The sequence below is a fragment of the Pseudochaenichthys georgianus genome, chromosome 5 (assembly GCF_902827115.2).
Source record: "Pseudochaenichthys georgianus chromosome 5, fPseGeo1.2, whole genome shotgun sequence".
NCBI classification, from domain to species: Eukaryota; Metazoa; Chordata; class Actinopteri; order Perciformes; family Channichthyidae; genus Pseudochaenichthys; species Pseudochaenichthys georgianus.
Window position 1 is genome coordinate 20,372,819 of NC_047507.1, and position 24,656 is coordinate 20,397,474.

General features: G+C 42.3%; 3 protein-coding genes across 4 annotated transcripts; 1 reads left to right on the forward strand and 2 right to left on the reverse strand.

Annotated features, from left to right (window-relative positions):
* The first annotated feature begins 1,925 nt into the window (after nt 1-1,925).
* usp49 (ubiquitin specific peptidase 49) lies at nt 1,926-8,284 on the forward strand. The gene is made up of 6 exons (XM_034083677.2): nt 1,926-2,016; nt 2,308-3,776; nt 4,159-4,366; nt 4,762-4,870; nt 5,026-5,231; nt 5,316-8,284. Exons 2-6 carry the CDS (start codon nt 2,373-2,375, stop codon nt 5,417-5,419), a joined length of 2,031 nt encoding a protein of 676 aa, XP_033939568.1. The 5' UTR covers nt 1,926-2,016; nt 2,308-2,372; the 3' UTR covers nt 5,420-8,284.
* Nucleotides 8,285-11,214: 2,930 nt separating this feature from the next.
* tmcc2 (transmembrane and coiled-coil domain family 2) lies at nt 11,215-16,450 on the reverse strand. The gene is made up of 5 exons (XM_034083445.2): nt 16,231-16,450; nt 14,163-14,618; nt 13,249-13,868; nt 12,859-12,994; nt 11,215-12,401 (listed from the first exon to the last, which is right to left on the reverse strand). The coding sequence occupies exons 1-5, from the start codon at nt 16,231-16,233 to the stop codon at nt 12,102-12,104; spliced, it is 1,515 nt and encodes a 504-aa protein (XP_033939336.1). The 5' UTR covers nt 16,234-16,450; the 3' UTR covers nt 11,215-12,101.
* Nucleotides 16,451-18,838: 2,388 nt separating this feature from the next.
* Nucleotides 18,839-23,652, reverse strand: cdkn1a (cyclin dependent kinase inhibitor 1A). 2 transcript variants are annotated; one of them, XM_034083446.1, is made up of 3 exons: nt 23,270-23,652; nt 20,492-20,939; nt 18,839-20,384 (listed from the first exon to the last, which is right to left on the reverse strand). In XM_034083446.1, exons 1-3 carry the CDS (start codon nt 23,309-23,311, stop codon nt 20,329-20,331), a joined length of 546 nt encoding a protein of 181 aa, XP_033939337.1. In that variant the 5' UTR covers nt 23,312-23,652; the 3' UTR covers nt 18,839-20,328. The 2 variants fall into 2 exon arrangements, with proteins under 2 accessions (XP_033939337.1, XP_033939338.1); XM_034083447.1 differs by lacking the exon at nt 23,270-23,652 and adding an exon at nt 21,370-21,450.
* Between the last annotated feature and the right edge of the window lie 1,004 nt (nt 23,653-24,656).

The following is a 24,656-nucleotide window of genomic DNA, read 5'->3' on the forward strand; positions in this document are numbered from 1 at the left end:
CCCAGCTTTTTCCGTTATCAGGTGTTACTAATGTAGTAATGAACACAGACGAGGCCCGGCGATAAATTAGACTCCATTAACCGGCTTTCTGTGATGAAAGTCACCGGGGAGTTTCCAAACGGTTAACGATGCAGTCCGCTAGCGAGCTAAGCTGTTAATGTGGTAATACTTAGTTAACGTTAGCGACAACAGCCGTTAGGTTAACTTCGATTGTCCTTGGCAACGCGCTAACCGTGCAGCTAACGCTAGCTACTATTTCAAGCTAATAACATAACATGTTAGCTACTTGATGCCATACGAATCATCTGTGTTAACCAAAAATGCATACTAGGTGAGAGCAAAAGGCTAGGGCTGTGCAGAGCTGCCGTGGCTAGCGGTTAGCGGTGATAGCTAACTTATGGCTGGCTGAGCTGCCTCCGACTAACAAAGTTGTTGGATGTTCCTGGAGAGAGGCTCCCTGACTGCTCTTTGTTCTGCCTCAACATGGGGATGGTAGTGTAGCTTAGCATGGTGGGAAGAGACTGCCAGCCTGCTCCAGAAGACAGGCTTTAAATCCCGGACAGATTTACAGATTGCATATTGTAACATTTGTGAATATCACCGTCACATGCGTTAATGTACTCTTCTAATACAACGGTGTCAATAGCAACACATAGCCGGATTTGGGTATGCCACCTACAAGAAACCATTTGCTCAGGCTTGCAAGTTAATGGTGTCTTTTCGTTAAAAATGTTTTAAAAGTAGCTGATTATTTACACAAAGAGAAAAGCGAGAAGAATGGTGTAGCACAGCGCTGGTACCGGGGAGTTAGACAATTACATGGATTAACCACGTATTTAAATGGACAGACAGCCAGCCCCCTCAAGTCCACATTTCTGTCAATACGTTTGGCAGTCTTAAGAATTATCTATTGAAGTTTTAAATATTGTCTTTATGTAAATTAGCACAATATATTGTGTTTTAGCATACTGTCAATGATCATCAGACTTGATGATTACCAGCATAGGAAAACTCATATGCAGCATTTTTACTATTACAACTATTCTCAGAGTTATTTGAACTCCAAAGCTTTAAAATGATCTGTACTGTCAAGCTTGTCAGGTCAAGTGTATTTGAATAGCATGACATATCTTAATGGTCGTTAGTTACATGCCTACTTTAACAATGTTGTACCATGCAGCACAACGTCTCTGTATAGTCACGAAAAAACTGAAAATGGTCTAGTTAAGGGAAGAAATATATTGTAAGAAACCATCTGTTCCAAGTGTTTTTTACATATTATTTAGAGAACATAAATGACACAATTTACCAGCCAAATGCTGGTAACATTGGCATTTGGCTTGTACATTTGCATCCCTCACCAGCTACACAAATGGTTATCTATTGAGTGGCTGGTAAAATTGGACTATTCACTAGCCATTTGTCCGCTAGAATAAAAAGCGTTGCACTCAGCATAGTGTTTATGCTGTTTGCATATTACCGCAGAATCAAAGTAAACTGTAACTCCCTCTCTTTCGTTTTGAATTAATTAAGCACATTATTGAATGTTTGTGAATTAGAAGACCAACCATTTGAAAGGCATTGTAAACTTAAACCGTTGTTTTTATTATTGCAAATGATGTATTATCCCGGATTAGTGGATACCCTTTTTAAAGTGTGTGTTATTGAATACTTTTTTAGTTGAGTTTAGCAGGTGTCTAGGTTTTTTATTTTCATACCAGTGGTTTCAGAAAATGCCTTATTTCTAATTATTTGCTTATTGATAGGCTTAGTTTTGTTGCATTATATAATTGTTTAATTAAACATCTATTAGCAAAAGAGAAACGTGTTGATGTCATTTATCACTCCTGATGCGACTATGCACTACTAATGTCCTTTCTCCCTTTGTCTCAGAATGATACTGTCGGTGCAGGTGGTGACGGTGGACATGGGTGGTCAAGCTGAAAGTTGCTTTTGAGTTTCCTGCAAATATTTTTGATGTATTGATCCACGCCTGATCAGGCAAACTATTTTACAGTAAGTATAAGCCTCTTCATTTTGTTTTTGTGCATTAATGTGCATGTATGCTCATTCATTTCATATTTCATCAATTGTATTCAAGGACAAAAAACAAACCATTTTATTTAAATAATAAACATCTAGCTATTTGTAATGAGATGTCAAATATGGTTTGCTGAGAAGTCTGGAAATTAGAGTTTGAAAAAACGGGGAAAAGAATGGACCTTGAATTAAGACACCATAATAAGTGGTGCGTGAGTCCTTTCAGTATGTTTAAACGTAATCTAACTTTGTTTTCTCTTACCTCAGGATGAGGTGCTGCATGGTTACAGGACGTGTGTCCTTTCACTGAGGCCACATGTGTATCAGAAGAGATGGATCGTTGTAAGCACGTGGGGCGCCTTCGCCTGGGCCACGACCATTCTGTCCTCAACCCACAGAAATGGCAGTGTGTGGACTGCAGCACCACCGATTCAGTGTGGGCCTGCCTCAAGTGCTCCCACGTGGCCTGTGGACGCTTCATGGAGGAGCACTCGCTCAAACACTTTCAGGAGTCACACCACCCACTGGTTATGGAGGTGCGTGAGCTAGATGTGTTCTGTTTTGCCTGTGGAGACTATGTACTCAATGACAACGCAGAGGGAGACCTCAAACTCCTCAGAGGGGCGCTCTCCACAGTGCGCAGCCCAGGGAGACGCTCTCTACGCTCAGCGACCGCGGGAGTTTGCACCCCCTGGGTTGGAGACACTGGGCCAAAGCCCGCCATGCAGCTGGCCTCTCGTCACAGGAGGAAAGCACTTCTAGGGAAGATGCTTCGGACATGGATCGGTAAACACCAGGAGCTGCAGAATGAGCGGGAAGAGAAACTTGAGGAAGCTAGAAGACAAAAAAAAGAGGTTAAAAGGAGACTCATGGAAGAGCTTGGCGGTGTCCCTCCTAGAAAGAGTGCTAGGCTTCTTACTCAGGCGCCGCGTTCAGCCATCACCCTCATTCCTCGCAAATTTCGCGAACCTCCAGAACGCCTACCTCCTGCTTCCAAGAAGCCTTCCCCTCTTACCCTGTCCCGTAAGACTCCTCAGAATGGCAGAGCTGCTAAACTGAGGAGGTACTACTCCTCTCACACAGTCACCCGCCGGAGACCTGCTCCAGGTGTCACTGGTCTGCGCAATCTGGGGAACACATGCTACATGAACTCAATATTGCAAGTGCTGAGCCACCTGCAGAAATTCAGGGAGTGTTTTCTCACTTTGGACCTGTGTGAGACTGAGGAGCTGCTGGCCAAGACCAACCAGGCCCAGGGCATGACGGCTGTGACGGGTGTAGTCAGCAGTGGGACCGCAGCGCTGACTGGGAGCCCTCTGGGACGCGTAGGTAAGGCCGGCAGTTGGAATTTACCCGTTGGCAAAAAAGAAAGTGCTCCTCCTACCCCGCAGGCTTCAGAGTTGGTTCAGCCTAAGGAGCCTCGCTGCTCCACCCGCCAGCAGATGTCTCTGTGCCATGAGTTACACACACTTTTCAGGGTCATGTGGTCAGGCCGGTGGTCCTTAGTGTCTCCATTCGCCATGCTGCACTCGGTGTGGAACCTCATCCCAGCTTTCCGGGGCTACGACCAGCAGGACGCCCAGGAGTTCCTGTGCGAGCTGCTGGACAAGGTGCAGCAGGAGCTGGACACAGAGGGCTCCAAACGCAGGATAGTGATCCCCATCACAAAGAGGAAACTATCCAAGCAAGTGCTAAAGGTTCTTAACACCATCTTCCATGGGCAGCTACTCAGCCAGGTAATACATCACATATGTAACCGCATACTTCATAGTATGATTATTTTGTCCTAAACCTGCCTTTAAACCCATAAGGATGAAAGAGTGAAACAATGTCATTTGATAGGGATTAATTTATTATTTTATATCACTCAAAAAAGACTTTCAGATAGCTCCATCCCTAAGAAAACCTAGAGCAGTTGTATTACCAAATAATGTATTCCACTAAGATATATGAGCTACTTATGCTGGTTATTTTTCTTTCTTTTTTTTATGATCTTTTTTAAATGCTTATTGTATTTTCTCAGAGATCCCCTTATTTAAGACTTGATGTAATTTCCAAACATGACGACTATTTTCCACTGGAGTCCTCACTTGTTTCTCTTCTCGCTGTGTATTTTAGGTGACGTGTCTGTCCTGTAAGCACAAGTCTAACACAGTGGAGCCATTTTGGGATTTGTCTTTGGAGTTTCCAGAGCGATACCACAGCATAGACAAAAGCTCAGGCTCTACAGCTTACCAGCGCAGCTGCACCCTCATTGAGATGTTGTCCAAGTTTACCGAGATGGAGGCTCTCGAAGGCAGCATCTATGCCTGCAACCACTGCAACAGTAAGTACAATTATGCAAATAAGGACATAAGTGTCGGAGTGAGAATGACATGAATATCCCTTTTTAAAAACTGATTAGAAAATGAATGTACTAAATAGTCTTTTCACAAACTCTGATATATTTTAAGGATGTATGTCACCTTAATCTTAAACAGAGCATTGTAACTTAAAGACAAGAATGACCTGTTTTTATTTTATTTATTCAATTATATTTTTGTATTTTATTTTGATCTTCATCAACCATGGTCAGAAGAGTTTTGATATACAAGAACTATAAGGATGCCATGTTTGATTGTTCTTGCAACCTTTACAACTAAAACAAAACCTTATTATAAGGATATGCATTTGAATGGATAGTGAATTAATTTACCATCTCATTGTTTCATGGTTTGTCAGAAAGAAGGCGGAAAACATCCCACAAACCCTTAGTTCTGTCAGAGGCTCGTAAGCAGCTTCTGATCTACCGTTTACCTCAGGTTCTACGGCTGCACCTCAAACGCTTCAGGTAAGTGTCTACACAGACTGGTTATCTTCTAATAATTACTGCAAATGAAATGACCCAGTCTTGTTTATTGATGCGTTTTATTGTGTAGCTGTAATCAGAGTGCTTAATGTTCTCTATGGTGCTTGTGATGCTTACTCCTCCCTGTTGTATGGCAGATGGTCGGGGAGAAACCATAGGGAGAAAATCGGCGTCCATGTGGCCTTCGACCAGGTTCTGAACATCAAACCGTACTGCTGCACAGGCTCAGGTCACCCCGTCCACAGAGGAGGCTACACCTACGATCTGTCTGCTGTTGTTATGCACCATGGGAAAGGCTTTGGCTCAGGGCACTACACCGCATACTGCTACAACACAGAAGGAGGTGAGGAAGAGAACACACGCAACCTATAAACATTCAAAGTCTTAATTTCTTCATGTTAAACATGTCTTGTCTTTGTATTTTCAGGTTTCTGGGTCCACTGTAATGACTCTGAGATGAAGGTGTGCAGTGTGGAGGAGGTGTGCAACACTCAGGCCTATATTCTCTTCTATACCCAGAGGTCTGCCTAGGTACCTCTCGCTGTGATGTCGACCTGTATCGGGCAACTTAAGGCTGCATTTATGAACATGTTCTCTGAAGTTTCCCAGATGACATTTAACAATCACTTTGAAGTAAATTACCGAAATAAAAAGATAGTAATGGGGGCACTAGGACAGCCACAATTATGTTTAGGAGTAAAGGTGAAAATTGAAGCATCCAGATGAGAAAGACACTGTAATAAAGACAAGCAAGGAAAATCCTTGAAATTAGAAACATTTAAATGAAATGTTATAATGGCTGGTTTTTGATTATGATCCAAAACCGTTATTAAAAACTAGGCCTGAGATTTCCCGGCCTGCGAGACCAGCATAGCAGTTTACTATCCCGAAAACTGTGTGAGCGGTCCGACTCTGTCCTGCTGAACGCCATGTTGTGTGTCCGTGTTTTAAAAACCATCAGGCTCGTGTCTGCGGCCCTCCTGAAACAGCATTATACATTCAAAGGAAACGCATTATCTGGATTTTAGAGCATTTTTATCACAATAATGTTGTCAATGTGCCTTTTTATATGTAACTGTACATTTAATAGACAATGCACTAAATCAGGGATGTCCAAACTACGGCCCGGGGGCCAAATGCGTCCCGCGGACCATATTGAATCGGCCCTCAGTAAATTCAAAAAGTATAATGGAATATGGCCCACAAACTTTTGCTGGTCTGATATTGTACTTCTTAAAATTATATGTACAAATATATTACACAGTAGTATTTGTGTGTTTAATAAGCCCATTTTTCAAATAAATTCAGTCGATTTAAAGTTGGAAACATTTTTTAACAAATCTAAGTTGATAAGAAAAAAGCCCAGTAACTTATTTACATAGTCAGTTTGAAATAGACCCTTAATATTTCCTCTTATTATAAGCAATTTGAGGCTTCTGTTTTAAGGGATGAGCTGCCAACAATTTTTGAAACAAAATAAATGAATTTACCTTCATTTGATTGATTTCGCTAACTTATAACTGAATTTATGAGGCAATATACCTCACCTCTAGCGAGTGGCCCAGCCCTTCGTATATTTTTTTGTATGTGGCCCTCAGTGAAAACATTTTGGACACCCCTGCTCTAAATACTATAAGAGGTACATCGTTCAACATCATTGTGAAGGTCCAATTAAATGACATTAATCTAGTGACTAAAGTCCAGCCTCCGTGTCGCCTCCAGCTTCTTCTTTTTTTATAATCGTGAAATGTCAGTTCGGGAATCATTTAAAGGTCCCATGTCATGGCCATTTCTACTGATCATAATTCCATTGTTGAGGTCTACTAAAATAGATTTATATTGTGCAATTTTCCAAACTCACATTGGTTTCTCATACAGCATCTCTGTATAGTATGTGTATTCACTCTGTCCTAAACGGCTTGTTGGAGCTCCTGCCCCCCCTCCCTGTGAGCCCAGTGTGCTCTGATTGGTCATGCGACGTGCAGCTGTTCGTTGCTGTGAGGAGCAGACAGGGCTTCCGTGATAGCGATACAGATACAGCGAGAACAAGTGAAACTCATCCTGAGCACACACAAACACTCACAGCCGAAGTAAAAACAATAAGTGTGGCTTGATATTGAATAAGAAAAAGGTTTATAACGCTGTGAGCATGGGTCTGCGGAGAGCATTTGTCCGCGATCCCAACTTAGTAGCCCGAAAAACGTTTACCCATTTAAACAGTCGTGGTAGACACCTTGTTTGTTTTAAACATCATAAATACACAAACAATGAATACTTTGGGGTTGTGTACCCGAATCTCCCGCTGGTCCAAACAAAGTAGCAACAGCATCGTTCTTCAGTGCCCTATGCTGTACATATCCGGCATGAATCGCTGAAAGGTTTGGGAAGCTTTGTTTCGTGAAAGGCTGGCAGAGGGTGCGGCCATAGCTCTGGGCGTGGCTACTGGGTATCCCTACGTAGCGATACCCAGGAAGAAAATGAGAAATCTCCAACGAGGCATTTTGGGGAGGTAGAGTTTTACTCCCTACAGGGTGTACTTTGAGGGGTTTTGACTCTGCAGACCGTTTACATAAAAACCTTCACAACACACAAGGGGACGGGTAATAACCGGAAAAGCATGACATGGGACCTTTAATACTCCTCCCTGTGTCGTTTGTACTTCATCACGTCCTCTCCTCAAATGTTCCGCAGTGACTGGATACTGTGTTTTAGGCTGAAGGCCTGCGCTCTCAATGAACAGGAAGAGTTTTAGTTTATTTTGTAGTCATTCTATGTTTTCATGAAAACACTTCATTGATGATAAGTGACAGAAAGCTGCACTTTTGAGGAGGGGCTGCTCTCATTGGTCCTATCTTTGTGATTGTTCATCTTTTAGCTCCTGTATCTTGTTTAAAATGGCAGCTCCCCTTGTGGTGTAACATTAGATAGTCTGAGCCCAGGTTGGAGACTTTTCGCTTGTGTTTGAACAGCAGGAGATGATTGGAGGAGTGAAGGGGCGGACTGCAGTACAGAATGTGTCGAGGTACCCATTTTGAGTTGAGCACCTGAAAGCAATATATTGTACTTCTTGCATCTTGACAGGAAATAAGATAAAATCAGGAATTATTCTGCTTGTTATACAATGTTTTTTTCTACTCTGCTGTTTCTATCAAGGTCTTTAGAATTTGCTAGGTAATCAAGAAAAACTGTCGTGTTTGATACGAGTCAAACGCGGAATACATTTGTGAACTGTTAAAGTTGGAACAATCTAATGACGATGAATGTCTTACTTTTCAGTGGTCAGGCGCGGCCGTGCCAGCGGCTCTGATCCCCCTGAGTTCTGTCGTGTACTGTAAGAATACCTGTCATAAATGTATGGTCATATGGGTTTCGCCTGATGGTTATTAAAAAGACAAAACAAATGTGAAACTTTTCTTCGGTTTTATTTAATTGAAGGGAATAGTTACTTAATTTCATCCTTAGTTTAAGTTAAAGATGAAGCAGGGTACTCGGGTCAGCTATATGTAAACCTGCAACCATTAGTTCAACTTATTAATTAGTCGTTTGACAGAAAGATGTTTTCCAACTCTTCTGATAATCCATAAATAATTTAATGTTTTCAGCCTCTCCAATATAGACTTCCTTTTCTGTATGCTTTTCTGTGTTGTATCATATCTCACTAAATATCTGTTTGGCCTGACAAAACAAAGACAATCATCCCCTTGGACTGTAAGAAACTGGGATGGACAGAGCAAAAACAATCTGCGTATGAATTTATTATGAAAATAGTTGTGAGTCACAGCCCCAGTGAAAAGCATTCATTAAGAATACATTCATGTTCTGTGTGCTTACCTAGAATCAGGAAAGTAACACTGAATACATCTACAGAATTAGCAAATGGATACCCAGCTGATCTAAGACTAATTTAATTCTGCTTCCCTGATGCTTTCTTAAAGATTTTAAACCTGCTCTGTAGCTCCTCTCTCTTTCAGCCCCCTCCTGATAATACTCCTCTCCGATGGGCCTTCTAGAAAATAATGGTGCGCCTCTGCAAAGGTAGATCTCAAGCTGTTGGTGGATAGTCTAATGAGCTTGCATGTGACATAGGAAGGGAAACTAAATCTGAATGGCTTTATGGTTATCTGACACAAAAGACTGTATAGGTTGTCTTTTTTGCAGTTAAATGGGTGGTTTATATACAACTATATAAACAAAAATATTGGACGACTCCCTTTGCTCCCCGGCGCTGTACAATAGCTGCCCACTGCTCCTAGTACTAGACTCCTGCTAGGATGGGTTAAAAGCAGAAAACAAATGTCACTGTGTGTGCTGTGTGCTCTGCATGTGTGACCATTAAAGAGGGTTTCATCCCTCCAATTATATCTATCTTATTGTATTCAGGTGTTTAATTCAGTCCCATTGCCACAGGTGTATACTATCAAGCACCTAGCCAAGCAGTCTGCCTTTACAAACAGAAATAATGGGTCGTTCTAAATAGCTCACTGAATTCGAACGTGGTACTGTAATAGGATGCCACCAAGTCAGTTTGTGAAATGTATTCTCTGCTAGATATTCCACGATCAACTGTAAGTGGTGCTATTGCAAAGTGGAAACGTTTAGGAGTTCAAAACCAGCTCTGGCAATAATATCAGCACCAAAACTGTGTGCTGGGAGCTTCATGGCCGAGCAGCTGCATGCACGCCTTTACATCACCAAGCACAATGCCAAGCGTCGGATGGAGTGGTGTAGAGCACACCGCCACTGGACTCTGGAGTAGTGGAAAACGTGTTCTGTGGAGTGACCAATCACTATATTTCTGATGGACGAGTCTGGGTTTGGCGAATTCCAAGAGAACGTTACCTGCCTGACGGCATTGTGCCAACTGTAAAGTTTGGTGGAGAAGGGATAATGCTATGGGGTTGGCCTAGGCCCCTTAGTTCCAATGAAGGGGATTCTACGGCCCGTCCACACAGGCATGAAAAAAATCTTGATGCTGGGCGTGTCTGAAGCTTGGCTATTTTTGCGACCAACAACCAATCACATGAATCTCCCGCCCCCGACATACAAAGCAATAGCAATGTTAAAACGAAGTAAACTGGATATAAACTCCCCAAACAGGCAAAAACCTACCAGTTTCACCCACTGTCTCTGCCACCTCCCTCCATGCCTGGTTCCTCCGGTTTGTATCCCGGTAAATAGTCTGGTCGTAAAGAACCGGGTGATTTGCTACCGTAATTTCTCGTTTTGAATATGAGGAAATGAACTGCGGTCTGGCTCTCCCAGCTTGCACGCGGTTTGATTGGCTAGCGCTTGTACTGGCGGGATTTGCATAAACGGGATTTGATTGGCTGATGCCAGCTTCGAAAGCATCGGGAGCATCAAAAGTTGAACATTGCTCAACTTTTGATGCTCACGATGCTTGCAAAGCCATGCTCCACTCCCCACAATGCAGTTCGGCGAAGATTCAAAATCTTCTACGTCACCCCATTCAAGTGAATGGGCGAAGCTTTGAAAGATTTTTTTTTCATGCCTGTGTGTGGACGGGCCGTAATGCTTCATCTTACCAAGCCATTTTGGACAATTCTATGCCTCCAACTTTGTGCAAACAGCTTGGTGAAGGCCCTTTTCTGTTCCAGCATGACTGTGCCCCAGTGCATGGTTGGATGAGTTTGGTGTGGAAGAACTTGACTGGCCCGCAGAGCCCTGACCTCAACCCCATCGAACACCTTTGGGATGATCTAGAATGGAGATTACGAGCCAGGCTCTCTCGTCCACCATCAGTGTCTGACCTCACAAATGCTCTTCTGGATGAATGTGCAAACATTACCACAGACACACTCTAAAATCTTCTAGAAAGCTTTCCCAGAAGAGTGGAAGCTGTTATAGCTGCAAAGGGGGGACCAACTGCATATTAATGCCTATGAATTTGGAATGGGATGTCATAAAAGCTCCTGTAGGTGGTCCAATACTTTTGTCTATATATGTTGGTTTGTAGGCACTCGAGACACTCAAATGTATGTGCACAAGCAATGTTAAAATCTTTCTGACTGGTGGTTATCTTTTGTTTTAGGTAATGGTCTAGTTATAGATATTGGTAATCAATTAATTAATGCGTAATAAGTTGTTCATGAAATAGAATTTGCTTCAGTCCCTTCTCAAAGTGTATGGTAAGATTTGTATTGGTCCGTTTGTTTGATCAGAACAACTGGCAATTCAAAGGTTGTTCTTACTAATGGCCTTAAAACGGATTCTAAAGTGATTTCCCAGTCTAAGAACATTTCAGTCAAAAAAGTTGATAATGATATATTCAACGTCAGCCTAATATATTAAATCATTTATTTCTTACATTGTTTAATAAAACAGCAAATATTTTTGCAAACTGGATATAAACTTGATACAATTTAACATGCCAGTTATTTTTGACACAGTGAATATTAGCAGTTCTACAATAGTGGTCATGAAATAGCATTTATGGACAGAACAGGTATTACATGTTTGAAGTATTAAGGTGAAGATGTCACTGATATCAGCTCAATTTTCTTTAAAACAGTTCATTCTATTTGAAAAAGACAAAGAGAGAGAGAAACGTGTCTAAAAGCACTGCTTCAACACCAGAACAGGATGTGAAACAAATAGGAGTGACAACATGTCTGCACTGTATTTCTGACAACAAAACGGCAGTTCTAGAGGATTAGTTTAGTCATTGATGAAATGTTAACTCATGCCAGTTAGATGCATCTTTGTGCACATATGAGGACATGCATGAGCATATAACATTCATGAAAAAAACATTTTCCTCTCAAATATACTATTGCTTCAACATGAAGGTAACGGCGAACATGATCAGCGTGTTAAAGTCAATATTAAATTGCTCTAGTCTTTGTAGTCCATCATAAATATTTATAAAAGGACGATCCAAAGATTTCTTATGAGAAACTCCGTTTTTGGTGACAGCAATGCAACATATGATTGGTCATCAACACCAGGAGATTAGGGCGAGATAAGATGATGTCTTTTGACGCTTGACAAGCAGAGAATTCCTGTTCTTTTTTCCCTGTAAACACAACACTCTCTGCAGGCCGATTGGTGTTCATTCCTCATCTGAAAGTGCCGTGTTTTGTCCTCACATGCTCCACCTTCACACTCAAAGGGAACAAGCACAGAGGCCCTCTTTCTATTTCAGTCCCTGATTCCTTCAGTGACGGTGACTGAGAGTGACTCTCTCCCAGGGAGCTCAGCTGGGCAGCAGCCACGGCTCCAGGAAGTCCCAATGCTTCCACAGGACGAACAGCAGCAAGGTCAGGAGGACGGTGGCGCCCACCCGGGCCCGGGTCTTCATCAGTGGGGTGATGAAGTTGGCCAAGGTGGAGACAAACACCAGCAGCACGGCCATGAGCGCCAGGATGACGTTGATGAGTTTGCCCAGCAGAGCTCGAGCGTTGGCATTCTCCACTCCCTCCAGCTGGACCACCTGCTGCTGCTGTTGCTGCAGCTCCAGCTTGGTGATGCGGGTCAGGCACGACTCCACGGCCTCCTGTAGGTACACACAAAGTTACACAGTGGGATTTATTTTGTGGTTACGGTAATGAAAACTTATTTTTCCAGCAGCTTTTTACTTTGAGTGACAAGATCCTTAATAAATGCAACATTTTCTGGTTGGTCTAGACTCTAGACCAACCAGTATTTATATATACAGTCTATGGTCTAGACTCTAGATGTTAACTCTTGATTTAGAAAAGTTGATGAGAACTCTAAAGAGACTCGGTGCGCAGCATCCTTTATCTTAACCCAAACTATTCAAGGTCAACAGAGTGCTGTGTGGATAGTTTTTTAGACCAACCTGGAAGTTGGCATCTCCCTAGATCACTTGACAAAGGGCCAATGGGATATTTTACAATGGATTGTTGATCATTGCAGCATAAAAGTTCATGATGCTTAAAGTTTAGTTAGGCAGGGGTTCAGATGGATACAACAATGTTGCTGTTTTTTACCTGAATATCTCTTGCTCTCTCATAAGACTGGTAGGCAACTTTTTCCTCCATGCTGGCGAGCTCCTGTTTAAGGTTAGTCATCTCATTCTGATGCAGCTCTGTTAAGTCATTCAGCTGTTCTTCAAGTCGCTCATACCTAAAGATGCAGAAAAAACATGTTCAGAATAATGCAAATAACATACATAAACTAACTGATGAACTGGATTATCACGATAAACAGTGTAGTTCATTTAAGTCGAACCTACACATTATTGACTCCTTTTTAAGTAACGTGGGCTAAAAAATAATAGTTCCCAGCTGTGAAATGAAATCTTTAAAAAGTGAAATACTTTGTGAAGGATGTACTCAATATAATAAAGCTTGACTAGACAGACAGTATGTGACCTGTACCTGTATCTCTCTTCCTGCAGGCACTGTGTCATGTAGGAGTAGTCGCTCTGCAGCTGGCCCTTCATGTCCTCGATGGCGTCCTCCATGTGCGCCTGGCTGGCTTTGATCTCCTGCAGGCCCTCAAGTAGAGTGTCCCAGGAGCTGTGCATGTGATGGTGATGGTGATGGTGCCCGTCCAGTCTGGGGCTCCCCATGGTTGGTCCTAACAGTCCCCCCCCTCCTCCGCCTGCACCACCAGAATTGCTGCCCGCTCCGGAGCAGGACGTGGCGCTGGAGCACTCGTCGTCGCTGCCGTACTTTGGGCTGGAGACCAGAGTGGCACTTCCACTCAGTGCACGATGTGTCAGGGGGTCGTCAGAGTGGCCCCCAACTCCGTCCTCGAGCGAGTCCTTTAGATGAGCAATGTTATCCGCGCTGCCAAACTTGTTCCTGATTAGACTGGCAAACTCTCTGGGCTTGGAGACCACGGCTGTGTGAGTGAGGGCAGATACTCCACCTTTGACCCCATCAACTACTCCACCTCCAAAACCACTTATTCCAGCACGAACATTGGCCCCGACGTCCTTTAATCCCTGCTGCATGTCCCGCAGGACATCCTTAGGCTGCCGGGCCGGTCCATTCTGTGGAGAGGGCAGAGAAATGAGGAAGCAGAGAAGTGGAGGAAGGTAGGAAAGATTAGGTTAAGGGAGAGAACTGTAGGAAGATAGATGAGGAAAGCAGGCCCTGCAGAGAATTAGGTGAGACACAGGATGGTGCGTTGGTTTAGGATGAGAATAATCAGTCTATATTTGGACACAACTGTCCTCAAAGATAGTTCAACATATGCTTGAGTGGAGCTACAAAAGCATTATTAAACGACCACAGCACAAAAACAGCTGCAAAGATTTTTGGTTTGCATAACTAACTGCACCTACCTGTTCGATCTCCTTAAGCTTCTTGTGATAGTGCTCTAATTTTTTGTGCAAGTGTGCGATGGTCTGCGCTGATTTCTGGTTCTTCTTCTCGAACACCTGCTTGATCCTGGACGCCTGCTGTTTGTCTGCGTTGTGGGCTAACTTCAGGTACTCTGCAACGTTGTCGTCACGGGCCTCCTGCTCCACACGAATCTGCTCGGTGACCTTCAGGACCTTCTGCTGCAGGTGGTCAAGGGCAACACGCGTACGCTGCGGCTCACCAACCCCAAAACTCTCTGCACCCCCACAGGCCATGACCCCAGATGATGGTGTTGGTGTTGGTGTTGGTGTTGGTGTTGGTGTTGGTGTTGATGCTGCTGCCACCACCGCCGCTCCGTCCGCGCTGATGTTACTGTCAGAGCCTCCATGGCTGGTGGTGGAGGGTAAGCCGAGAGTTGACACCTCACTCTTGTCCAGCTGAGGGGAAGAGAGGGAAGGGGGACGTAATCAGGGGTGGAGAAACAAGAGTACTCCAACTACTATAGATAAAGTAGTAATAAAAGGACCATCACATATACTAGACAAAGTATCAAGGATTTTTAAAAGGTTTCCCATGTGGGAAAATACATCTGATTGGGCTCAACCAACCAAGCTGTGGTACTTTATAGTATAATAACCATACACTGTAGTTAGGCTTTCATTAAGGTCCATTATCCCCCGATTTCCTAAAAGTGTCCAAGGACTAATAATAAGGAAACTACTGTAAACAAGGTGTTACCATTTTAATTCGTTTTTTACAATACATGTATCTACAGAGAACTGCACAAATTACCATAGCATTCAACACATTTGAGGTTTTCAGAAATAAATAAATATTACAACAATAAATAAACAAATACAATGTGTGCATATTTTACTTAATGCATTTATTACAGAGTTGTTACAGAAAACTTATTAGGGAACTGCAGACTCTTAAAATAAACCTCTGTTAATCACGTTGGCCTCTGCAGAGAGTCAGTCACTTATGTCCGTAATTGATTTGTTGGAGGGAACACAGAAAGGCCATCATGCATTAATTAGATGATACATAATTAGTCTGCTTCCTGCTCAGCGCATCCTCAGAAACTCAGCTTCGCCACAAACAGGTTACCTACACCTTTAATTTAAAAACGCATCAGGAATTCATGAAGAAGATGAAGGTAAAGCATGCTGCACGGTCCATTAACACACACGGTGGTTACAGATAATGATGATGATGATGATGATGATGATGATGATGATGATGATGATGATGATGATGATGATGATGAAATTGTCTATTGTTAAATGCTTTACATTGTAAATCTCAGTCTGTTCTGGATCATTCTGTCTCTTTGATCCAGGAGGGAAGTCCCAGGAATGTGTGATATGTAAGATGCGTGTGTATCTTGGCAGATGGTGGGATGGTTAATGACCCTCAGCCTGACGTCCAAACAGAGTAATCAGACCCTGCAAACATGAGCTCAGACACACACACCAAACATCTCATCGTGCTGCTCTAATTTCTTGAGACGGGACGGTGCAAATGATTTATTTTATTTGCGTGACAGTGCGATGTGAGCACATGCTCCTATAAATCAGCCGGAGCGAGGCGAGGCAGGCGGTTTGTTTTCTTCCTTTTTTTAATAGACAAAGTAGGTTACAAACGCATTGTAATGGAGCGAAAAAACAGATGACTGCAGCCCCTGGTGGTTAATCATTTCCTTATCTTGTCTTAGAAAGTGAGATGCAATACAGCAGCTAAGCAAAGACTCATACGTGGAGGGGGGTGCAGTGTATGATGAGCACAAGACAACAGAAACAAACAGATGTAGTGGGGATGAATCCGGCGATCGATAAAAAAAAGAGGCTCCTGTGGGTCGGAAGAGAAGGCTGTGATGAGGATGGGGATGACGGATATCTTAAAAAAAAACGGAGAGGAGGACAGGGCATGCCTGCGCCTCCTCTTCTTCCTCGAGGACACAGTGTGACATGAGAGAAGGCCGATGGATGCGAACACATGAGGATGAGACACAAGCAGCACAGCAATAAATTAAATCAGAAACGTTACCATACTGCTTTAATCCAATTTTTGCAGTGCCATTGCAAGTCTGTGTTCGAGGCCCATCCTTCTCCTCCTCCCTCCTCCTCCCCCTGTGCTCACCGAGGAGGAGCCCCCCTCCTCAAATATCCTCACCCCCAGCCGCTGTCTGGCTGACTATCACCTCTCTGGATCCTAACGCTCCATTGTTAGAGCAAACATCGATATCTGCAGCCTCCCTCCAATGCTCTGGTCTATGCCTCCCTCCCTCCCTCCCTCTCCTTTGTGTGCTCCTTCCGCCTCCCCCCCCCCTCTCTCTCTCTCTCTCTCTCTCTCTCTCTCTCTCTCTCTCTCTCTCTCTCTCTCGCTCTCTCTCTCTCTCTCTCTCTCTCTCTCTCTCTCTCTCTCTCTCTCTCTCTCTCTCTCTCTCTCTCTCTCTGTCGTTCAGTCTAAACGCAAATGCTAGCTGTCCTCCTGCCCTATAATAGATGTGGGAGCTAAGGGACAGATGATGGAGGGAGATGGGCGGGGGAGGGGAGAGTTTAGCGCAGGCGTGCAGGTGCCTCCGTGCCAGGGGAGAGAGAAGGGAGGGGGAGGGGGGGGGTAGCACAGCAGGGCCTGCTCTGGGATGCAGGGATGAGATGCCAAAGTATTTAATGTCTGTCTTATTCAACTTCTTCACAAAGGAGGGAAAAAGTGTCCTGCCTGGGCTGCTGGAATTTGTAGTCACCAACAACACACTCTCACTCCATAATCGTCCAGGAGCGACGTTTGGTCAGTGTCCGTGGCGTGCAGTTGTGACGCTCCTAGGCTCCTTCAGCTTCATAAAGGGACGCAAATAGCTTTCAACTGATTGCAATGTATTCCCATCTGCGGCGGGATTTGACGCTCATGGAAGCACGGCATTCGTTTGTGTCGGCTGCCCTGAAAGGCAATGTGAGCGTCCATTCTCATTGGATAACGGAGAATTGTACACCCGGAAGTAAGTATTCCCCTTACTGTCGATTGATTTTACAGTGATATCTGCACTACTCATAGACTAAAAGACACCAGATTATCCTTGTTAATTACACAACATTGATTGGTTTAAATTGTGTGCAATGCTTTTGTATTTTTCCCCTTCGATTCGGAGAAACAAATATTTTTTCGGAGAAAAGGATGGCAGAAGACACTACACTACCCAGAATCCCCAGCTATCGTTTGGACTACACCATGTGCTCTGTTTGACAAACCCCGTGATAGTCCTCAAGCTCTGTGATTGGAGAGTGTGCTCCGAGGGTTACGCCGAGGCTGCAGTCGAATAGTCCAAAGATCAGCTCCTAAATTCTAACCCTATCGTCTATTCCTTGACCTCTGAGTGAAACGTCACGGGGTTAAGGGATAGTGGACAGGAGAATTCAAAAGGATTTAGGAGAAGAGACTGCGGTACTTTAGATACTCCGAATGCACTTTCACTATCCGACGTATTTATGATGCGCCAGCGGACGTCATGAATGTGCGTCTGCTGCTGTGGGGGAACTATGGAAACTACAGTTTTCTATACAGCGGACTACAACATGGATGTTTAATAAGAACGAGGGACTCCTGTAAACTCATCTAGAGACTCTGCACCGTGCTCTGATGCTGCTGCTTTGCTTTATGAACGTGGACAACAGAGAAACATATTCTTCATGACCAAAGTTGGAATTGAAATAAAAAAGGAAAGTGAAACTTATGCTCGTCACCCTCTCCCTCCGGTCCACATTAATACCAATGATCCCAATACGTATGATTGTATGAACTAAAGATCTTAAAATCAATACAAATGTATTTATTATAAACGTTAGTCCTTAACATCTATCACTGTGTATATCACCATTCAAACATCTTTTAAAAGTTGAACAAACCCCACACAGCTCAGTGAAGACTGAAATGTTGACTTTATTTGATAATTTCAGTAAAAACTAACGTTCATATTTCTCTTTTTGATTATAATACTGATGAACGTTCAAAACAAAGCACTTTGGCAACTTACCACCTATGTTTTAAAATGCTTAATAAGCACCGTAACTTTCATGATATAATTTCTCGGTCATAATCGGTTGTTTCCGTGAACGGCCGACTGTTGAGTGACGGCAAATGCTGCGGCTGCAAGGCATTGTGGGGCAGCATTTTCGCTTCTCCTGTCGGTTAGGGAGGTCCAGTGGTTCCTAAACTAAAGGAGGTTATAAAGGAAGTTTGAAACCTCCTTTCCTATCATTCTCATCATTCTAGAGAATTCGAACGGCACTTATCATGGCTGCCACTGAGGGACTTCCGGGTCATTTCACTCCTTTAGGAAGGTTCCTAAGCTAAATGGACTATTCGACTTCAGCCCTGGTTTCTCCAAAATTACCTACCCCACCTTTAATTACCTGAGAATTGTATTACAATACAGTTCTTGAGTATATATGAGCACTTAGTTACCATCCACCAATGATTATTACTGACTTGTTTGTAACAACGTGTCCTATTTTAAAAGATGGTCAAAGACATCTGTAGCTTTCAAGTAAATGTACTGAAGTAAAAATAACAGTCACTATCCTTAAGTGTAGTAAGTGAATATCCTTTTAAAGTAGACTGCAAATAAAGCAAAAACATTCATAACAACTTTTATTAGATCATTTTATTGGAACTTTCATAATAATTAAACAAAAACTAAATTAACACGGGTCATAATAAATCACAATAAATAAAAATAGATCTTTTGTTTGTAGCTTTATAACATATACAAACAATATACAAAGGACCTACAAACAGAAGTGCACTTTGTAATGCTGTTATTCGCTTAGTTTCCTTTTTGCACTGGCAAACATTTCTAAACTGTCAATTGGTAAGGATTAGCATTACAGTGACCTTGTTTAACACCCATTCAGATTACCATAGCAGCAGGATATGCCAACAGAGACATAATAACTATAAGTGTCAAGAACAAACGTTTGTTTTGAGGCAGATAATAACACGGTGTCTGTTACAAATGCAATATGCTTACAAATAGAAAAGTATAGCACTTCAGCTTTAGCTTACTAAAAAACATAATTTCTTCTGAGAACACTATCTTTTGATTTTATTTTATGGAGCTTTGAATACAAATACCATAAAAGGCCCTTGATACGGGTGCTGAGGATACATCACCTACCAGATGTATGTGCAATACTGCAATGTTTTTTTGTATTGCTACTTAACAGTGCTGTATTAAACTCTATAATATCTGATATATATCTAAATAAACGTAAATATAAGGATTTTAAGTCTTCCAAAGACATGGTGCTCTGCTCCTAACCTACTAAATCTGGTGCTGTACACTTGTCAGAGTCCGGAAAGGGCACTTGTGGAGATGTGCTTTGAAAATGTATTGACGTACAGTCAATAGAAGGAATTGAAGAGGACATGATGGCACTTCTATAATTTAAAGCCTAAAGCAAAGCAACTGTGTGTACAGGATATCAAAGCTCTTCAAGCAATCACAAGTACATGATGGTAGAAAAAAAAAATTACTTTACATCCGGATATAATAAGTAAACAAACGCATAAGAATTGACTCCTTGTGATTCACATTAAAAAAAAACATAGTGGAATTTATCAAAGGAGCCAAAGGGCTTCATCTATTCTCTACTATATTCATAATTGTGCAGATTTGTCATAGCCACTCCTTAAGGATTATAACCGACATGACCTCTGTTCCAAGTGAATACAGTAATGTGTTCATCCATCATACCTCTCACAGGTACAGAGTCTCTACACAGCAGGGACGTGACCGCTTTTTCAGCGCTGTAGGATGCACAGTAGGAAATGTCTTTGGCATGCCCATGATCCAAATGACTATAAATCCACTGATTCCAGAGATTACCATTAATCTTCTCTGCTCAAATGTCCCCTTCTTGACGTTGGGGAGAAACACCACCCCCCTCAGATTGGACACAGTACCCTAATTAACCTCATCGTTTTTTAATGTGATGATGACACATAGCTGAGGTCCCTTCTGTTGGCAGAGGATTCCCGGGGTCAGAGCCCTCCTAGGGAGTGGGCGTTCAGAGTCTGTGCAGAGCGTGGATTTCCTGAGTCTAGTAATATGGGATATTGGCAACTCAGCAGAAAACGACACCAAAATCACTCTCCGGATTTGCGTGGCGTCCAAATGAATCTTCTTTTAGACTGGTAGAAATCTGTTAGGATAAAGAACAGAAAACTCAACAAGTGCATATCCACATCAAATCAAAACTTATCCACGCTCTAATTAACATATTACGTTATTAATAACTATAATAAGTACCTGTTATGTTGGTCTGTTTCCTCTTCAGCCCTGTGTCCTCTCGTCTCTCTGGTGTTTTCTCCGGGTGGAGCTCACATCTCTCTGGTGAACAGTGGATGTTCTCCTCCTCACTGTGAGGCTGCCCCACCCTTCCTCTTCCCCGTGGCTTTAGATCTGCCTCTGCTGCTCTCTGACCTTCTGTGTGTCCCAGACCAGGCAGACATGATCTGTAGAGCAGGGGTACCTCGCTGCCTGGGATGCCCTCCCACTGAAACACGCTCTGCTCCAGAGGCTTATTTGAGACGAAGTCAAAGCCCCATCGCTGGCAAGCCTGGTCCAGGTCTCTCCTCAGGGCGGCCTGGTACTCCACCTGCAGCTGCTCTCTGTCCACGGGGCCAAACAGGCTCCTTTGGGCCGGGCTGTTCCCCAGGGCGCTCAGGGTCTGCTTGTGAAGATCCATCGTTATGCACTGTAGAAACAGAGAAATCACTGGTTAGTTGTCTTTTCATTAAAAATGAATCTGCCAGTATGCCAAAACAATTGATTAATTAATTAGCTGTAATCAAATACCTCCGTATCGCGAATGCAACAATATTGTCTGTTTGAAAATTGGTGCTTTTAAAAAAATCGAACTAAATTTGTAATATCAGTTACAAATTATGATGATGACTTAGTGGATAGCGACAAATAATACAAATTTGAAAATAACATCCTTTAACTGTTATACGAACTTTGAAAAATGGAAAAGACAATATTGTATTACTAATTCATATACCATCTGGTACCAAATCACAAATTTGATATACTATCACTAATAAAAAGCTTAATTTCCACACCAATCTACCCAAAACAGAAGTTATTTTTGATTGTCTCAATGTGAAAGTAGAAATCCAGCTTACCATGTCTCTAGTCAGTGAGAACTACAGGGATTCTGAGACTACTAATACTGGGCAGCCTTTTATAAACCAGAGAGCAGCCAGTGACTCATGGAACCTCCTGTCTGAATCTCTGGTACATGCCTGGACATAATCTCAGGCAGACATGTAAAGGCAAATCCTCAGTGGAGGCACACAGAGCCACCAGCAGGGGTCAGTGTAAAACCCACAAAAAATCTCGATGTGAGGGTCATAGAAGTCAGATTGATGCATTTTATCAGTGCTTTCCACATCTGTATATTTACAGAGCACTAATATACAAACTATTACAAGTTTAAAGGGGTTAAATAAATGGCACCTTCCTGTAAGAGCTACAGGAAGGAATCAGCTGAGTCTCAGGAGAATAAAAAGTCATTACGTCATCCAGGAAGGGTGTTTCAGAGTTTCAGACAACAATCAGGAGAAACCTAGACTGTGTATATAAAAGGAGAAACCAAGCCCAGCCTTATTATCCAGCTAACGCAATACAGGGGAGGAGAGGACCTTGCTATTAGAATAAGAATAAAATGGGAGACGTTGAATAAAATATATATTTGTTAGTATACATATGGAAACTTCCCCGGTTACTCATTCATTTAAATAAATCCTTAACAGTATGTGTTTTCAATATGATCCCTGCTAAATTGATTCATATCATACATATGAATATTTGCACCAAAATTATGAAATGTGACATTTCTCCAGGAACATCTTAGAAACCACATACTAAAATCTAAATTTATCATTTCCAGATTAACCAAAAAACAAACATTCCAATTCCAAAGTTAACCTGTTAACTATTGATATAGATTTTTTTTCAAATTTCAGAAATTAAATTAATCTAAATATATGCACCTTTTGATTTCAGAGTGAAGCAAACTCATAATTTGTCTGTTCTTTATTATAACAGGAATTGGTGTCATATAATCACTATGACAAACATTTGTATTATATTTTGGGGTTGTTACTATTAATTCCATGTAATAATAAATGTAGGAATCTAGTAGTTTCAAAAAAGTTCAGTTAAAATGTTCATCTTCTACAGTCACAGAAACAGACCCAGGCAGATGCTTACTTACTTACTTAAAGGGTTCTTGGGCCCTCAAGGGGCACTTTATTTTAGTAAAAACGATACTTTTAAGACATGTTTAAGACTAGAACAGACTTGCTCAAATGGTTCATGTTTATTTTAACCATAGGCTGGTCCATTTATGAACAGTTGTGTTTCTATGGACCTGCATTTCTTAACGTTAAATGTGGTGCCTTAATGGAATATATCTTATACAATTTGCCAAAAAAAAAAATACATCTAATAAGTCCTCTTCGATTTTAGGTGAAACTGTGGGGTGCATTAATGTGAACTGTGAACCACCATGGTCCCCCCACCCCCTTTTGTTCCCCTTCCTCACGGGAACCTACGTCAGAGAGAGCCAGGGGGGGAGCTTCAACTCTGTGGCGGGAGAATGAGTCCACATGTGCGGCGGAGGCAGAGCAGAGACCCTGCCCACTTTACTACAGTGATCCACGTGAGGCCGGAGCCCGTGGCCACTAGTGGAACTGGACTGTCACTCACTGCCCTTCCTCTCCATGCACATTATACTCACATAACTCGGACAGGAAGCCTGTATGAGTTTTACAAATGTGTACTCAACTTTTAAATTATAAACTAAAATCTCATATGTAGATATGAACCCCTTTAACTTAAAGTCAATGAGAAGGGGAAGCCATTAGTGATGGAAACATATTTTTAAGTAAATATCTCCAATTTATAACTTATGTATTTAGGCTCGAATAAACAGAATTGAGATATGTGTCTGTAGTTGCTTAAAAACTAAAACATCATCAAAGGCTTGAAAACGAACATTTAAAGCATCAGTTCACTTACATTATCAGCTGACTGCAGGCTGGTCCAGGTAACATCCTTCATATTTCAAACCTGATGAATAAAGCTTGTTTTCTCTGTTTTTCACAACAGATCTGGTGTCAAAACAATCCTGATGCTGATGCTGTTCAGCCCACCACTTCTGATAAATCCGATACGATTAAAGCGAGCGAACGGTCCTCCTTGATATTTTCTCAAAGTTTTCTCTGGGTTGTGGGCTAGAGTTTTATAAACTCCGGAGGGCGGGGACCCTTCTCTATCCGTACAGGGGCGGGGTCTGCCGGCACACACATGAAATATTGCCCGGTAAACACACGAACACACGTGAGAGTAGTCAGTAGTAGTAGTAGTAGTGAGGAAACTCCAGCTCAGAACGGTCCAGCATGGCATGTCTTCCTGCCTCTCACTGCGCATGTCAGAGGACTGCTGAAATACCCGGATGAATATTTGTTTCCTTCCTCCCATTTCAGCACATGCACATTTTTCAGTTTCAAATCCCCCCAAAAGAAGTGGAAGAACAATGTACAGGGGTTAGTGGGGGGAGTATTAACACCTTTTACCTTTAGTTGAATACAACAAACAAATAAACAATGTAGGGAGGAATGTTCATCACTTTTACTTTACAGTCTAATGATACTTTTAGAAGTACTTTTTTATTCGACTTAATCCTTCATCTACATTACACTTTGGAGGCAGATATGGTACTTTTTACACATTTATTTTTTAGCTCTAGTTTCAGGTTACCTTTCAGTAGAAAACTATTAAAACAAAATATAAATCCACTATATACAACAACAATATGTTGTTGTAGGTTCAGCTACCCAACAAGTATGTAGAATAATCTAGGGCAGTCCTCAACTAAATAAATTCTTAGTGGACTAACACGCATCAGTTCTTGTAAAAACGAATCTGTATTTTTTCCTATTGAGGCCGTTGTCACAAAACTTTCTGGGCTTGTAACTCAGTCTCAACATGTCTGTTAAAGTTTCTTTAACATTTACATTAGTTACATGTTGTTATTAAAAGTATTTTCCATCCATCACTTGTTTTCAAGCCGGGCTTGTTTACCTCAGCAACGGGTCAACAAAAAGACAGCCCCATCCCCAGCAGCCTAGTTTCCAGCCCATCAACAACAGGGGCCCTAACTGTAGGCTGCAGTGTATGAAAGCAACTGATCAGACACAGTAAGTCCTTTGTTGAGCAAGGGCCAATCAAAAAAGTTAATCTACAGTAAAGCTATATTCAGTGGTGATATGTACAGACGTTTTAACTCGATGGAAAGACAGTGCACACTGTTTGTTGCTGAGCAGCAGCTGTGTGTCTCCACATTTGTACAGATGAGTAAACACTTTATCATCTCAGTTTGAAGGCAGCTGCATGGTGCGGAGGG

Excerpts from the sequence above, each read along its gene's own strand:
- tmcc2 (XM_034083445.2), bottom strand. Across the intron at positions 13,869-14,162 it reads AGCTTAAGGAGATCGAACAG|AATGGACCGGCCCGGCAGCC; the intron begins GTAGGTGCAGTT and ends CCCTCTCCACAG. Across the intron at positions 12,402-12,858 it reads AGAGAGCAAGAGATATTCAG|GAGGCCGTGGAGTCGTGCCT; the intron begins GTAAAAAACAGC and ends GTGTACCTACAG.
- cdkn1a (XM_034083446.1), bottom strand. The coding sequence starts at position 23,311 with ATGAAGGATGTTACCTGGACCAGCCTGCAGTCAGCTGATAAT. Across the intron at positions 20,940-23,269 it reads GCCTGCAGTCAGCTGATAAT|TGCATAACGATGGATCTTCA; the intron begins GTAAGTGAACTG and ends CTGTTTCTACAG. Across the intron at positions 20,385-20,491 it reads GAAACAGACCAACATAACAG|ATTTCTACCAGTCTAAAAGA; the intron begins GTACTTATTATA and ends TTATCCTAACAG.
- usp49 (XM_034083677.2), top strand. The coding sequence starts at position 2,373 with ATGGATCGTTGTAAGCACGTGGGGCGCCTTCGCCTGGGCCACGACCAT. Across the intron at positions 3,777-4,158 it reads ATGGGCAGCTACTCAGCCAG|GTGACGTGTCTGTCCTGTAA; the intron begins GTAATACATCAC and ends TGTGTATTTTAG. Across the intron at positions 4,871-5,025 it reads CTGCACCTCAAACGCTTCAG|ATGGTCGGGGAGAAACCATA; the intron begins GTAAGTGTCTAC and ends GTTGTATGGCAG.